Source organism: Strix uralensis, chromosome 7 (assembly GCF_047716275.1).
Source record: "Strix uralensis isolate ZFMK-TIS-50842 chromosome 7, bStrUra1, whole genome shotgun sequence".
Classification (NCBI taxonomy): Eukaryota; Metazoa; Chordata; class Aves; order Strigiformes; family Strigidae; genus Strix; species Strix uralensis.
Window position 1 is genome coordinate 4,171,053 of NC_133978.1, and position 16,264 is coordinate 4,187,316.

At 40.8% G+C, this 16,264-nt stretch overlaps 1 protein-coding gene across 1 annotated transcript in view; it reads right to left on the reverse strand.

The window, feature by feature from the left end:
- Window positions 1–16,264, reverse strand: part of IPMK (inositol polyphosphate multikinase) — a 44,201-nt gene that overhangs the window by 18,127 nt on the left and 9,810 nt on the right. The window contains exon 3 of the mRNA XM_074874164.1: window positions 4,298–4,394. Coding sequence (XP_074730265.1) covers window positions 4,298–4,394 — 97 coding nt within the window. The remainder of the gene's footprint in view (window positions 1–4,297; window positions 4,395–16,264) is intronic.

Genomic DNA, 16,264 nt, shown 5'->3' on the forward strand with positions numbered 1-16,264 from the left:
TTTAAGCATACAGCACCAACATTCAGCACCTCCTAACTATTTAAACGTTCTAAGTATCTGTCACATTTTAGTTCCCCATCCATTTCAGATTTGTTAAACCAGAATACTTCCCTTACTGACCTCCTAAAAATGTAACAACTACTATTTAAAAAGAAAAAAAAAGCATTAAAATAACTTAAGAGCTAACACTAACCCTGGGAAATACTAATTACTTGGCAGAGCCTGTGAATTATCCAGAAATGACTCATCTCTCACACTTTTTGGGATTATTATTTAAATCTTCATCGTTAGCTAACTGCTGGTTCAGAATTAAGACTACATTACATCTGTTCAGTGCACACCCCCACTCTCAAAAAGCTTTTTGTCCTTGCAGGAAGAGCAATGCCTCCACAGATAAAGCATATACCAAGTTATTTTTTTCTCATTACAGATTCAGAAAAATGCATCAAGTGTTCATGCTTTGTTTTTCCTGGCACTGTTTAGTTCTTATTTGCATTGTGATCAAAATCTATGGTTTACTGAAACAGACCCCAAACCCACAGTACCAGAACATATCACAACTTTCAACGGTTATGCCTGAAATATCTCAAAATATTTAGACTAAGGCAAACGAAATATGCATTCAGAAAGGCATTCAGACATTGGTAGGTGTCACTGCTCTACCTTTTCAAGTCAGGTGCTCTCATTATCTTTTGAGGATGACCCCAAGTGTCCTTCTCAAGGTCACCGACAAGTCTGCAGCTGAGCCTAGATAACTAGAGCACTCTCCTTCCTCTCCTTGCTTTGTTAAACAAAAAAATGCAGATTTTTCAAACAGTTCAGATTTTCTAATTATATAGTACACTGCTAATACAACGTGCTTCTGAAAATCATGCATTTGCCATCTAAAAACGGCTTAAATTAAAATCCCCTGCAGAGAAAAGGATTTTGTATCTTAGCTTTGGTAAATAATCCTGACTATATATTTCATGGGTTTAAACAAATCATTCCTCAGAGGCTTGCCCTCCCCCTTTCTATTTTTCAGTGGCAGGGAAGGAGGCAGGAAGATGTGGCTTGGCATATGATTTACATATTTTATTACAGTCCTAAAGGAGACAAACCAAAAGACGACCAAAATTCAGCAAGTATGCATGGCATGAACCACTGCGGACTTCAACACGCACATGTTGATGCATTCAGTCCTCACTGGAATCAGAAGTGACAAAATAACTTGAGGGATCTGACTACTTCTCATAACTTACAAGACATCTCTCAAAACATATGAATAAGCAGGGAAAAGCCTCAGTTGCTCCCAGCAACAAGAGAAGAAAAGAAAGGTTTGAAGCTGGCTTATATTTATCTACTCTGTTCTCAGTTTAGGCAACAAAAATTAGAGCACAGTATGAAATGAGCAGCAGTGAAGTTACTTAAAAAGAATATGCAGGGGCAACAAGTAGGCAGCAAAAAACAGAACTCTCAGCAGAAAATATAAAAAGCTTAACGTGGCTCCTGTATCTTTATAACAACTTTTCCACTTTATTAATAAACTCCAAATGCCCACAATGCTATTGAACCCAAAGGTCAAATCAAATTGTCTCACTCCTATTTCAGATTAGTTTAGGGAGATGTCACCCACCCCTAACTCTGTCCCCCGTGCAGTAGTAACAGGTATGCAGTTTCAGCATAACAGGACAGTTATTATACAAATTTTATTGATATTGTGAATATCAGTCCATCTCTTCTGTCACACTTCCTATATTCTCATTTACACTTAATGCATTTCACCACTTTTAGCTAGCACAGAAGACTGATGCTTCTCCCTAAATATTTCTCTAAGGAAATAAACTCCTTGTGTTTTCCACCCTACCCACAGCAGTTCCTGCTTACCTGTCACATGGAAACTCAGAGATGGTCACAGATCAAGTTCACAGTGGCCCTAAAGTAAGTTATTCTGGTTTTTTTCCTACCACAACCCGAAAATTCTCTTCACATCTGTACGAACCTACTCAAACTCTCAACCCTCTACCCAAGACAACAACCACAATGCTACACATATAAAATACTGTTCACCAGAGTCCTCCTTCTTCTTTATTTCACAAATAGAAGAACTTTATATTAAACAATGTCACCAATGGCCATGCACTCTCTGCCCTAGCAAACCAGGCAAGCTGTTGTTTTCTCCACACAGACACTCTCTAAAAAATATATATAGCTCAGAACATGCAGCAAGCACAGTTTGTTAACTGAGAGATTGTTTAATTTAATTTTTGGTTTTATTAGAAGTTACCTATGCCCAATTTAGCAACAATAAGGAATTCTTGGGTTCACTACTCTGAGGTTGTATTGAGCTGTGTCCCCAGTCTGTAGAGCAGTGACTGCCAAAGGAAAGGCCAGGCTTCCAATGTCAAGTTGGCAAAATCCTACAAATACATCCTCAATCTATATTTAAAAACTAGACACCTTTCTAGCAGCTAGATTCCCTCATCTAATGTCACTGGGACACACCACAGCGGTTAAACATACCGCTGAATCTTTTACCAGAGCTTGATCCACAGCTAATTTGGGGGGACAGGTAACAAACCCATCCCCAGTTCTTCAAAATAGCCTCTCCATGTCCCTCCTCTGTGTGATTACTTCCCCTCCTCTTATTTTTCTCAACTTGTTTTCCTACTTTTTAATGCAGTCTAAACAGAGCATTGCTGATTCTTTTCACCTGTGGTGCCAAGCACTGATGCACACACACAAATGCATCACAGAGGTTTTCCTTCACATCTGGCATTAGCGAAACTGCATTTGCAAATACCTGCTAAACAACAGATGACTTTGAACATGAATGGCTACCTCCTTAACTTTGGATGTATCCAGCACGCACGTGTTCTTCTAAGCTCCATCGTCTCCAAGGTATTCAACTGCCATCAGGACTACACAAAACTCATTAATACTACAGATAACAGGGTTGGCAATGGAGTGTTTTGTTTGAACCCCCACCATAGCTTTCTATGAAGAGAGCTCCTGATAGTGCACAGTCTTTTCAAGAAGCAAAACAAAGAAAATCAAAAGTTACTCTTCCTTTAAACATTTATTCCTACAGGCTATGTCTGGACCACTGTTGGAGACCTGCCAAAATTCAGCCCCATGGTGCACAGTGCTAGTGAATTCCCAAAGTAAACTAGGATGTGTTGAATTACTGTACCTCGGCTGGACCACATATTTTTACATCTTAAGATCCTACTGTGAACAGAAAAAATTGATTTTCAATTTGGAGGGGACATTAAGTGAGCTCCACGACACACATAAAATTATGAGGGAAGGAAAAGATGGCTCTGGTAGAGCTATCTGAGTTAGTGCCAAACACGAAAGCGTGAAGGCAAGTCTGAGCCAAGAAAGTGGTGGGTACTACCACAATCCTCCTTGCATTTCTTTCTGCAGAGTTTAGACAGGGTCTTTGGACACTGTCTTACTACCCTCTTTGGAAAAAACGACTATCAAGTGACAGCATAAGCAAAAGAAGGCAGAGTTACATTAAAGCAGCACAGAATCTAGTTTTGGTGCCCATATATTTAAACAGACTTGATGGCATCTTTTTGTTTCCGTGTGTTCCAAAAGCTCCATTTCCCCAGTGTGAATAAGAAGAGTCCCCAGAAGAAAAACTAGTTTCTGTTTTAAAAACATCAATAATATCTATTTTCTCTTGAACAGACAATCTTCCAAGTGTCCTCCCAAAATACCTTTTTCTTCCTGACTCCTAACACGTTATACAAACACAAAGTTAAGATATCAGAGCTTTGTTCCATTCAACCCAGTAACAGAGGATGACAAGCAGAGCTGCCCAGGAAGGCACCTGCTGAAATAACTGCTTTGTATGATGTGGCATGACGATGGGGTTCAACCTCTGGAAATCCAGCAGCAGATTCCAGTTTGAACGCCTCCCCTTAGGCCCCAACCCATCCATTTTTAATTCCTTACACACCCACACAGGGCCCGTCTCTTGCTCTCATGGCCTGACCAGACAAACGTGCAACCGGACACGACCCAGACCACAGCAGCAGCTCCGGGGCAATATGCATCAGGTCCAGCTACTCAGGAAACGTTTGCCATACAAACGGTCATGTCCCATCTTCTCCAGGAGGAAGACCCCAAAAACCTAATCCAGCCAGAGGACTGAAAACTGGAATCAGCTGTTAGAGGGAACATTAGTGGGTTACAAAACAAAACCCAAAAAAAAAAAAAAAACCCAGGGAGCTTGCAACTGCCAAAAATCAGTCTCCAGAAGATTTTTCCAGGAGGTTTGGATTAACAGATAAAATTAGAACAGTACCATTTGGTGCAGTAGGTGGTGACCAGACACCGAAGTATTTTGGCAGATATTCCCGCAGCTCCAGAAGAATGCTGTCGCAACAGTCGGAGTCATAAACCTGAAATAAATTAGGGAGGGGTGGAGAGATCATCAGTTTAAAACATTCATTTTATACTTCCTATTGTCCCATAATTATAATTTCTTACAGTCTTTGTTTTCATATGTTTAAGATTTCTACTTTACATTTAAAAACATACAAGATGAAGATGATAATTATCACAGTCCAACCGAAATGAATAGTATCCTTTCTTTCAAATTTTCCAGTGGAAAAGATGCATCAACTCCAAGAATAATTTATGGCTTAACTTGCATAAAAATCTAAACTATAATTGTTAGCCTTGAAGCCTATTTAGTGAAAAGGGTGTTCTCCCATCCTGGATCCAAGACTGTATAGGATTACTACACTGTATCGTATATCTGAGGCTTTTTAAGTTATATCAGGTGAAGTATACAAGCTCAGACTGGATAGTATTTCCTTGTTTCCTCCAAAACAACTCATCCTGTAACTACATCAAACAAACAACGAACAATTCAAATAGATCTTTTCATTTGCTTTAACACTTTCAACATTTTTTTCAACTTCTGTGGAAAAGGAAGAACAGTTTGGGAACAGAAGCTGGCCTATATTCCTGAAGGAGTAATTCTTCGCCACATTAAAACAAAGCCTTGGATACTATCTGCGATGGAATCGCAGGGCTGCCACCAGTTTGCAGCGTTGTTGTTGTTGTTGTTGAGAGGGTTTCAAAACCATTCCCTTGACCAGATTCCCCCCCCACCGCGCCTGAAGATCTAGTTACAGGCATAGGGGATAGCCTACAGCACAGTTCAACGCGCTCTGCAGGCTAAAAGATCTATAGCCACGCAAGTACAGGTTACAGCGATTATTAGTGCATTTTGGAACCACCTCATCCTAATCCCCTCGCAGCCATCCCAGCTGTGGTGCTGTCAAACCGGCGCCGTGGCGGCACAGCAGTGCCCACGGGCGCCGCACACCAGCGACCGGGGCCAGCCAACCGCTCTGCTTGCGCTTCAGCCCGCAAGGCACAGGAGCGCAGTCACGGCCCGCTGCAAAGGCAGAAGCGATGCAAAAAAAATTATTTAAGGTGTTAAAGAGCTCTGCAGAGTTGGCTCAGGTCGTTGCTTCGAGAGCCGCATTTAACCACGGTGAGAGAATATCTTGCGATGGAAACTACGAAGGGTAGGTAGTGTAAAATACGTGCCTTCAGCATTGTAGTATTAATACATCTAGTGACGAAAAAACCCAGATCTGAAGTCCAAGTACTATTTTAGAGAATCAAGGCAAGCCTCGGCTATGATCACTGATGCCGTTTAACTCCAGACAGAGCCTTATGCAGCAGCAGAATGTTAAAATTAGTCAATGTGGGTTTGTGCTAAATTTAGGTTTCATCATAGAAACCTCAAACTGGGCAAACTCAGATCACCGGTGTGCTTCAAATGTGCGGCGTTGTTCATAGCCCTTCAGGCACATCTAATATGGGGTTCTCCTGGGCTTGTCCTAGCCACAATTCTGACACCTTTATGCCAGCACTGTTCCTGGGCAGTGACTGAGAAGCTGATACACCCAAATCCACACTGACTTCATGCTACAGCATTTAATTTGACCCATTCCTTTAACTAGCTCCATACAGCATTTAATTTGACCCATTCCTTTAACTAGCTCCGTAGATCCTAGGGAGGGGGCTGAATCCTCAAAGCTCAAGCCACACAAATATGTGCACACCATGACGCAAAACACTGACACACACCTGCCACCACACCCTCTACCACCACTGTTGCTACCTTAGGCATACAAAAGTTGCTGGGTGTGTATCTTACAAGTCACAGTGTCACATCACAGGGCAGTCATCTGTTTTCACATGTCCTGTTTTTTCAAGCTGGCTTCACCTCTGAGGACTACACGTTAACTGTACATCTAGGCCTATTTTTCCTCCATGTTAACACAAGCTGGTATGCTGCTATCCTTGTGCTCCAAGACAAAAAAACCTTGCTTGTTCTGGGATCAGTGGCTGCTGTTTATTTTTATTTACAAAACATTTCTTTGCTGAGCCTCAGATGTTGCCAGCAGAAGACTGCTTTCCCCAGAAGACTGCAATGTAGCTTAATCTTACTAGTTTAAGGAAGAAAAACAAATTAAGAGTGGGAGAAAAGAGAGAGAGAGAGAAGGATTAGTGCTACACAGATGCTGAGGCACAGACCCATCCACTGCTGTCTTTCATAAGAGAGTTCACTGTGTCCCCCCCCGTACTGAGGGCTGTTTCTGTGTCAGGACACCAAGCACTGACTGGTGGAAGTACTTCGTGCTGTGGGTATTTTCAGACAAGTAGTGCAAACCCACTTTTTGTTTACTGTGGTAGTTTATTATTATAGCACCTCATAGCCAAGACAGGGAATTGCACTGCACCCAGCACAAATACTCCTTTTCCCCAGGTGAATTTAAGCAGATCTGAGAGGCAGCAACCATCATGCAGCATCACACAGCCTTTGCATGGGAGCAAGTATATATATTTAGGACCCAACAAAGAGGAGAGAGATGGAAACAGATGCAGCAGACAAGGAAGAAAAACATGCAAACTGAATGCAACTGAAAAAACAGGCAAACATAACAACTCATTTGCTTAATTTACTGGCAACAAGATTCTGAGAAAGTGACATGTCAGGAGACCACTACCTTTTTTTTTTTTTTTTTTTTTTAAAGAGAGACAGTACTCTTGCTTTGACTTACTTCTTAATCACCAACATTAGGTGATTAAAACTTAGCAAGTAACTACAAGTATGCTCCTGTGTATTTCAAACAGTAGGACACAATAAAGATATTCAGATAATTTCTAATGGGGTGTAATAGCCCAAAGACACGGCCAAATGGAGAAAAGAGCTCCAGGAAGGGTATCTTCCAAGTAGTCTATCCTTTAATACACTGGATAGAAGACATTTTAAATGGAGACAAAACTCACAGTAATGCATTGTTCAGTGTCATTACTTCAGCATAACAGAACTAAGTACATTACTTCTGTCTCTCAAGAAGTTATCTTGCTCCCAGAAACAGTAATAAACTCCCCTCATAAGTTTGACGTAACATATACAAAGCACTTATTTGGCCTTAATACAGACCTCAATCTCAGCCTGTAATGTATTTGCATGTCAAACATTCAGTTAATAAAGATCAGAGGAAGTCATTTGGTGTGGGCAAAGCAAACCCAGACATTTCAGGAATTATGCTCATTCCTATGCAGGAGAGAACCACTTCTGCTCATCAGAGAGGGGCCTGGTAAACAACACCCATGCCATGGGCATTTCTTCTCATTTCATACAACATGGTAGCAAGCTGCACATTTAGATGTCATTCAGAACACCAAATATAAATGTATACATAAACCATCCCTAAAATTAGACAGGAAATAAACCATGCACCTCATGTCCCAAAAGGTATCGCTACCAGTATTGCTGGCAAACTCATGGAAGAGACAGGTTACCACTAATCCTAGAACAACCTTCAGAAATAAACCACTATATTTTTTACTTATATCAGCAATATTCCAATTTTATTTCAAGCTGCACTTTTTTTTTTTTAATGTAACAAGTCCCTTTCTCCAGCATACACTGACAAATACAAGTTATTTCTGCTTTCCTGGTAACTGTACATAACATCTTCATCCAACAAATCAAGAACTGTAAATCAATGTTCAGTGTCAGCTGGAGGTATCCGTTCTACATATCACAGACTACATTCTTCCAATAGCACAAACTGGAGACATAAAATGTAATAACTGTTGGGCTTAAAAGCAAGTAAACAGGATGCTGACATTTGGAGGGCTCACAACATGACCATTACAAATTGCAACAATTAACTCATAGGAAGAATATGCCCCAGATATGCCCTGTGGCAGCTCAGATAGTCTAATAGACACCATGAAGTCATAATTTCCAGTTACTCAGGACTTTTTAATTCCGAGGCAAATTTACCATCCCTTGGTTTTTAATCCAAAGTACACTCTGTTTGTTTTGGTAAGTCTGATCCAAACAGATTCATCTGTTTTTTAATGCAAACAGGGGCTGCTTGGGAGAGTGGGAATGTTCTTTTCCTTAAACCAGCATGACATTCGGATTTTGTTTTCTAAAGACCAGCTAATCACATAAACGACAGAGGGAGGATAAAACAAATGTTTAAATTTCAACAGGAAACTAGTTCTGGCAGTACAGACCCATCTTCAATTGTCCCGATGAAAAAATACCACTTTGAGAGAAAGGTAATCTACAGAGAATCTTCTGAAGTACATAAAAGAGTTGATTTAAAAGAATATATATTTAAAATTTGCATTTAAAGCTGTTTGAATAGGAAACTTTAAATGCCAGAGTAGGCATGTCAGTCTGAAGCATCACCCTTTCTTGTTGCCGGCTATCATAAATTAAAGGCAGTAGCACTCTAGCTTACAGAGTCTCAGGATACACAACCAGCTACCAACATCAGGCAGAGAGTTCAGTTTCCAATGTGGGATTTGGGGGGTTCTCGAGAAGTGGGGAGCAGTTAAGAAGTCATGCGCTCAAATTAGCAAATGCAAGATTTAAAGATGATAGTGCAACCTTAATTCTGTCTCCCAATGTGTATGCATCATATTACAGACTTTAATTACCTGAGCGCACACCGCATTTCCCTCCAGACTCCTACATCACCCAGTTACACCAGGGAAGTACAAGGGCCAAAAAATTGAGGTCGACACAGCAGCTGTGATTTTAGTAATTCATAACTGCTTGGCTTTACAACTCAGATAGCCCTTGCTTTTCTTTCAAAATAGTACCATCGATGTTTTGACTTGCAAGCTTCCGCAGTATTTGTTTCCACAAATGTGACTGGAATTGAGTCAGCTCTGCTTATATTCAAAATATCTGATACCAGAATAATTCCAAAAGTTAAATATTTGTGAATGCTGTTATATTAAAAGGCTATTCTAGTGAATTGCTTATTTTACCATCCAATATAGAGCCATACTATACATGAGATTGTAATCATTATTCTCACTGAAGATACCTACAGAAAGGAAAAAAAAAAACCTTAAACCAAATCAGGATATATTCCCACAGTCAGATCACATAAATGGATTTTCAAGTAAGAGTGGCACATACTTGTGACAATCATATCCTCCTCCTAGGAGCCAGGGGGGAAAAAAAAAAAAAAAAATTATAGCAAGGAGTTAGCCATGTTACCTTCCAAAAAATGAAGGCTGTGAAAATAAGCTTCAAAAATCTCCCAAAGAGATACTTATTTGGTCATGTTTATCAACGAGGCATTCTCTGACAATGCCAAAAAAACAGTAGGTCTTATTTTATCCACTTCCACATGTTTTATACAGTCAAATTTAGGCTGACCTAGCAAGATTTGCAGCCCCAGGCATGGAATCATCTTTACAAAAGGCAAAGCAAACCCTGACCCATTTCTGAGGACATGGCAGAGCTTCAAAACTTCAGCAGACAGAAGAAACCAAAAGGCAGCAGTCAGGCACAGCCACCAGCAGCAATGCTGAACAAATACCATGGTGGAGCCGTGAGTGAAGAGCCACAGACACCATACACAGCAAGTTGCTCTGAAACAGTCCAAGGTAAGTTGGGTAGAGACGGATCATCCAGTCACTCTTTCCTTCCAATAACCCCTGACTACAGAGGCAAGGCAGTGAAGTATCTTGAAAGACATAAGCAGGCACCCGACCCTACCCCATCACAAGCAGAAAAGGGTTGTTTTTCTCTTCACAAGACAGCAAACTCCCACCTTGTCTTTCAACCCTCAACATTCCTGGGCAACTAAAGATTAACAACAAAGCAAGTTTAAATTACTTACTCTACCCATACACCCCTGCAATTGCTGCAAGCCACCCAGCTGAGCACACAGCAGGGTAGTTAGTGGGCATCAGGGCCTTCCTGGTCAAAATTGCAAAATTAGAGATCATGTTTCATCACAAATCTCTTGCCACAGAACTGAGCTTCCTCTTGCCCTTCAGCCTCTCCTAGGTTCACAACTCGCTAGCACAGTCAGATGTTCAGCTTCAACTGCATAGGAGCTGCAGCCTTCAATGACCTTGAGCACCCTTTGACATCAAAAACAATTCTTCTTTGGAAACGTGCAACAAAGTCTGATCCCTCAGGCACCACAATCTGATTCATCTTTTTCCCTAAAAAAAAACCCAAAACCCCAAACTCCTAAAGAAGATACCCAGAAAAGTACAGGTGATTGTATTTACATTACCAGCACAAACACCTGTTAAACAGCCTCCTAAGTAGGTTACATTCCTTTGGTTCAGTTATGTCAACGTGCACGTACAACAGACTGGAGTAGAGTTCACATTAGGTACTCTCCACTAGAGACCAAAATAAAGAGAACATAGCCTAAAAAAACTGGTTAAGTCATACTACCATTGGTCATCTGATAAGGAAGTTTCAAGTTTAACACACTAAATACTTCTCCCATTCTTACTTACTCTTCCGTCTTAGTTTGACAACACTTACCATTCACCCAATAGAGCCATAGTGACACTGCCCATAGTAACTCTGCAAAAACTCAGGCTACCAGCAAATTTCAAGGCAAAAAGTCAAGTCACTTTGTCAATTCATACCTACCTTGAAGAAGTACAGTACAACCAGTTTTCTCATCTATCTTTACAACTATTGTGCCAAAAGACAGCCCTGTTATTGCAATAGGTGAAGTGGTGCAACGTTAATACTGCTTAGCATTTTAAGGGAATGCACGAACCTGGTCAGAAACTACCACCCTGACACATCCAGGTCCTCGCTGGTGCAAAAGCAAGTTGAATAAAGACAGCAGCCAGAGTGTTTTCATTTAAAAAAATCTTCCTGGGGCAGAAAGTTTGTAAGCAACTATTCAAGAGTTCAAGCTTAAATTATCACTGAAATGACTGAAAGAAAAGTGAAATGGTAGAATAGGACAAAAGGGAAAATAAGCCAGTATGGCTGTCCCACTTTCTGAGAACATTAATAAGCATTACCCTTTGTTTCTGGAAAGCTATCTGATCACAGCTGCAGATTCAAGCTAGGGACTGAGAGAGAACAAGGGGTGGGAAGAGCCCTGAAGCAGTTATATTTAAATAGGCAAAATTTAATTTTACATTTCAAAGAGACAGAAAGGGGAACCAAGTCCTGACAGACGTCTGTTGGGTCATTTTTTTCCTAATACTGCAAGAGGCAGCCCTCACAAAGAACTTACTGCAGCATTACCCTAAAGGTGCAGTTTCACGGTAGTTAAAGTCAATCGGAGCCAGGGCTACCACAGTCCCACACACATTTTCATCCAGCTGGTCCTACAGCCTGCTGAGCACCTTGAGTTGGCTCGCTGCCCCAGTGCCAGACCAAGGCACTCCACTTGAACTGCCTACCACCAGTACCCCCTGGAAGAAAAAAAAAAATGTCTTTACCATCCTTTAAAAAAACACCTCTTTGTGCTCCCCTTATTTTTGACACTGTCATTCATCTAAATTATCTGTATTTTACCAGCAACTAGGTATTTTACCATCTCCTAGTATATCCTACCCCTTATTCCAGAATACTAAACTCCCACTTGCAACCAGGTGTCCAAAACGATCATTTCAAGGGCCACCCTGCAAATGTTACATCAGATTTATAGTCTCAGTTTCTACAGGAAAAGCTCCTCTGCCATCAACAGGCTCTACTTTGTGATGAGAACACTTGCCAAGACAGAAGCAGCTAGTAATAATCTTTTTATTTTACAATATTTATTGATTTTTTTAAATGGACTGAGAAGAATGGCACCTACTAACACGATTTTAGTTGATGTTTTATAATTCTGGGAAAGTATGCAACGGCTCCTTCCACAAGGACTAAAAATAACAGCCCAAAAGCTATTCTGAAGTTTTCCACCCAAGTAGATGCGTTTTCAGTTGTTAGAGAAGACATACTAACATCCAAATAGCTGATTTGTAATAACTAGAGGTATTTTTGCTTTGCTTTGAATAATTCTTTGGAGTCCCACCTGTACGTTTGCCTGTGCAAAACTGGAAGTTACAGATTCATCTATAAGCCTTTCACTCAACAGTCTGCTGGAGAAGCAACAGTGGCTGTTGCTTCCCAAACCTGCTAACAACTTGCTTGCTCACCACTGACCAGAAAGGAAAGAAGCAGTGCTAACTGGTGCTAGGACACGGGGACAGGGGAGAAACCAAAAAAGAAGAACAGTAATAACACCACTAAGAAACCTTAGGAAGCCTTTGATCAGAGTTTGCTCCAGCAAGGCAGAGAAAAAAATCTGGGTAAGTGGATTCTGTTATACTCAGGCATGGTGAGCCAAGTCATTTGTTTTGCTTTGTCAAGGAGATTTTTATAGCTATATAAATGTATATATTATACACACACACAGAAAAAATAAATACTCAAAGACTGAAAAATAATTGCTACCAAATTGCTCCCTAAGTATTGGATATTACAGGAATTTTAACAAGCATGTTATATACACAGTGGGACATTCAACATAATATTTAATGGAGTCTTTCATTTACTTACAGTTAATCTGGTACCTGGATGACCAAGAACCCACCAAAACATTATATTATTTTCCACCATATGCACTCATGACTCACATCTCTTTCCACACATATTTAGTCCTGGCTTTATGCAATATTCTCATATTACAAGCCTTTTTTAAAAAAAAAAATATCTAGAAACTGGAATTCTTGTTTTCAGAGACTGAATTAATTTTCCTTTTCTCTCAAGGAGGCAACCTACACTTTCCTCAAACCCACACTGGCAGTCCACCAACCAAATCTTACTTTTAAATAAACTTATAATGCACGAAGTACTGTATTTTCTGTATAACACCAACATACCTTTAGTAAGTTTATTCATATTCTGAAACATTCATAACTGAAGTTTAAACAATATTTGATCCAGTCTGAAAAAGTAATTCGCATGACCCTCTAGCACAGCAGGAGCACTGTACTGTAACTTAATCCAATTTAATACACTGCAGATACGCACATTAAAACTATGCGTTTTTGCTTTATTTTCAGCCAGATCTACTCTCAGGAAGGAATCTTCCTCAAAATCAGGTTGGTAGGAGAACTGGAATTTTTTTCCTGCTTACTTACCTAGCATGGACTATAGACTACTCAATCTATTACCAACTCTACCCAGTAGTTCCCCGATAACACCACATTCCAATAATGGCCTTTGACTGTCTCCTTTCATGAGGTTTTCTTAGATTTATTAAAGCAGGTTGTAGTTTATTCTGTGGCACACAATATACAAGGAGCACGGGGAACAGCTGCTCACCAGACCCTTCTAGGTCAACCTTCTACTGCACAGTGCATCCTTGGCAAACTTGTTTTTGCTAGAGTACAAGAATCACAAAAATCTGCCATACTGTTTAAGTCTTACTGTCCTGGTACCGTAGGTTTTCAGTCATTTAATACTGATCTGAAGTACAAAAAATGTGTTTGTAGGACAGTAGTAGGAACTCTGCACATTCTTAGACCTACACTTCATCATTCATCTCTCTTAGACAACTCATAATGTGAAAAAGATCTGAATACAAGCTGCCAGTATGTCACCATTTGGTCAAAAACCATTTTCTTCTCATGAGCTGAGGAGTACTGCGTGTCCTTCCTTATTACAATAATTCTGTCCAGGCTCGTGGTTTAAAGCACAGAGTGTGAGGCAATTTCACAGACTAGCTTGGGAACTTAAAATGTGCTTATTTCCTCAGCAAGACAGAATCCCTCCCAGACAGTTTCTCAGCAGGAGGAATGATGCCAAGGGCAGAAACAGACTGTATCAGAATGGACTCGCTATGTTTGCAAACAGGTCATTTGTGTACTTCGGTACTGCTACCTCTTCTGGAGGTGCAGCAGATCTGATGTACCAGAATGAGACATGGCCAAAGGTCACTTTTCAGGATATCGAGCTACAGCTCCGAATGCAGTAGTAATGAAAGTTTGGGCAATGCACTGCATCCCCAAAATAAGATGTTAAGTGAATTGTGCAACCTATTTCTTCAAGCTTTGTCCATACAAGACTGAAAATCAGAACCTTATCTGGAGACTTGATCACAGGATAAGGATATTTTAGTACACAATAGCAGCACGATGGCCATCATCCACTCCTTTTTCAGTCAAGGATAATCATCTAAATCAAGACTATAAAACCAGTTAACTGAGTTTACAAAATAGGGTAATTCATCCTGAAGCAAGACATACTTTGCCTCCCCAATCCCTTTCCTTTTCCGTCACTAGCAGAGAACAGTTTACAGAACACAGCCTGCCTTATCGTGATTTGTGCTATATAGGCTGAAAGGGGGCTGAGCCTTATGAGTCAGTTCTTGCAACTCGATGCAAAAGCTTCCAGGCCAAAACACATCTTCCAGGCTGCTGGCTTGATTTTATGCCATGGAGGGGGAGGGAAGTCACCAGAAGTCTTCTGCACTGCCTGAAGCTGCTTGAATACTAATTAAAATTAGACAATGCAAAAAGGAAGAAAGCATTGAGCAGTAATGAAAAGCCACGGCATAGGAATAGTGGCGGGTTATTGAGAATGACATAAATAAAACCATAAGAAGATTATTGATAACAGTCCAAACAGGCATACTTCCTGCACGTTTCTTCTCTGTAACCACAGAAGGACAAGGAACTATGGCTTCAGGAATATTAACGTAATTGGGTCTTCACTAACATATTCTCCTCTGGTCACAAACTCTTAAGAGAGACAGCAAAAGCTGCACAAACTATATTAATTCTGCCTTATGTCAGGCTGTAAAATGAGTTAGTAAGCTCTTTAGGGGAAACAAAACAGAAAGACAGGTCATTGCCCTGTTGAAAGCTGCATTATAGTGCATCCAACAAAAGTTCACAACAACAATTGCACAGGCAACCATGAAACCATTACTTCCTAGCTTTCAAGTGCCTGACTCTCACCTAACGTAAATCTCTTTTACATGCTGGAGTTATTTGTGTCTCTTACATCCTGGCTTTGTTTTCAGGACATGTAACAAGAGTGAAAAACAATTTCTATTATCTACAGTGGTAACAGCTTCCTTGCATTCATATTATATGTCAGCAGGGCTTGAACCCTGAACTTTCAGACTACTGCTACAGCAGTTAACTGAGCCGTCATTAATTGGCAATGGGTGGAAGATCTGTTATCCAGAAGGGCCAGATGACTAGCCTGCTTATCTTTTCCCAACGCTACGTGGGGTGAATCAGCTCCCCTGATCCCCAGGCATTGCAATGGAGGTAGGTGGCTGCCAGAGCTGAGCTGGGGCTGGGAGAACCCCATCCACCTTTTCATTCCAAGACCCCAAAATTACCCTTGCACTCCGGGACAAGGGTACCTGTGAATTTGGGTAAGACTTGCTTTACAACAGCCTTGGAAATTTTATAGTATTGCAGGTATGTTATTTGGAGCCATGGCTTGGCAACATCACAAGAACTAGCTATGACAAGTCTGACATGCAGCCACTAGCAAACAGGAAAAAAAGGGTAAGCACTGGAAGTTGTCCATGCTGCAAGAGCTTTCTCGGGACAGTTTTCAGCAGGCAGGATAAGGGGGGAAGGTATACTGCTCATACCTCAAGCATCACACAGTCACCACAGGAGAGCAGAAAGGCAATTCAAAGTTTACAGGAACATTTATTGAACTGTTAAGCGTAAAATCCCAGTTTATTAGCTACTGCATTGGCAACCTTTAAAACTTAAGTATGCCACGCTCAGGACAGGTACACACAGTAACGGAGGTTTACAGCCCCACCAAGCGAACGACAGAAGTCAAAGAGCTGCCATTTCAAACCAGCTCAGTGGCCTCCTCTTGTTCTGCTGAATGTAAGAAACCCTCCATCTGGACATTAGGAAAACATTTTTCACAGAAAGAGTGGTCAGACAGTGGAATAGGCTGCCCAGGGAG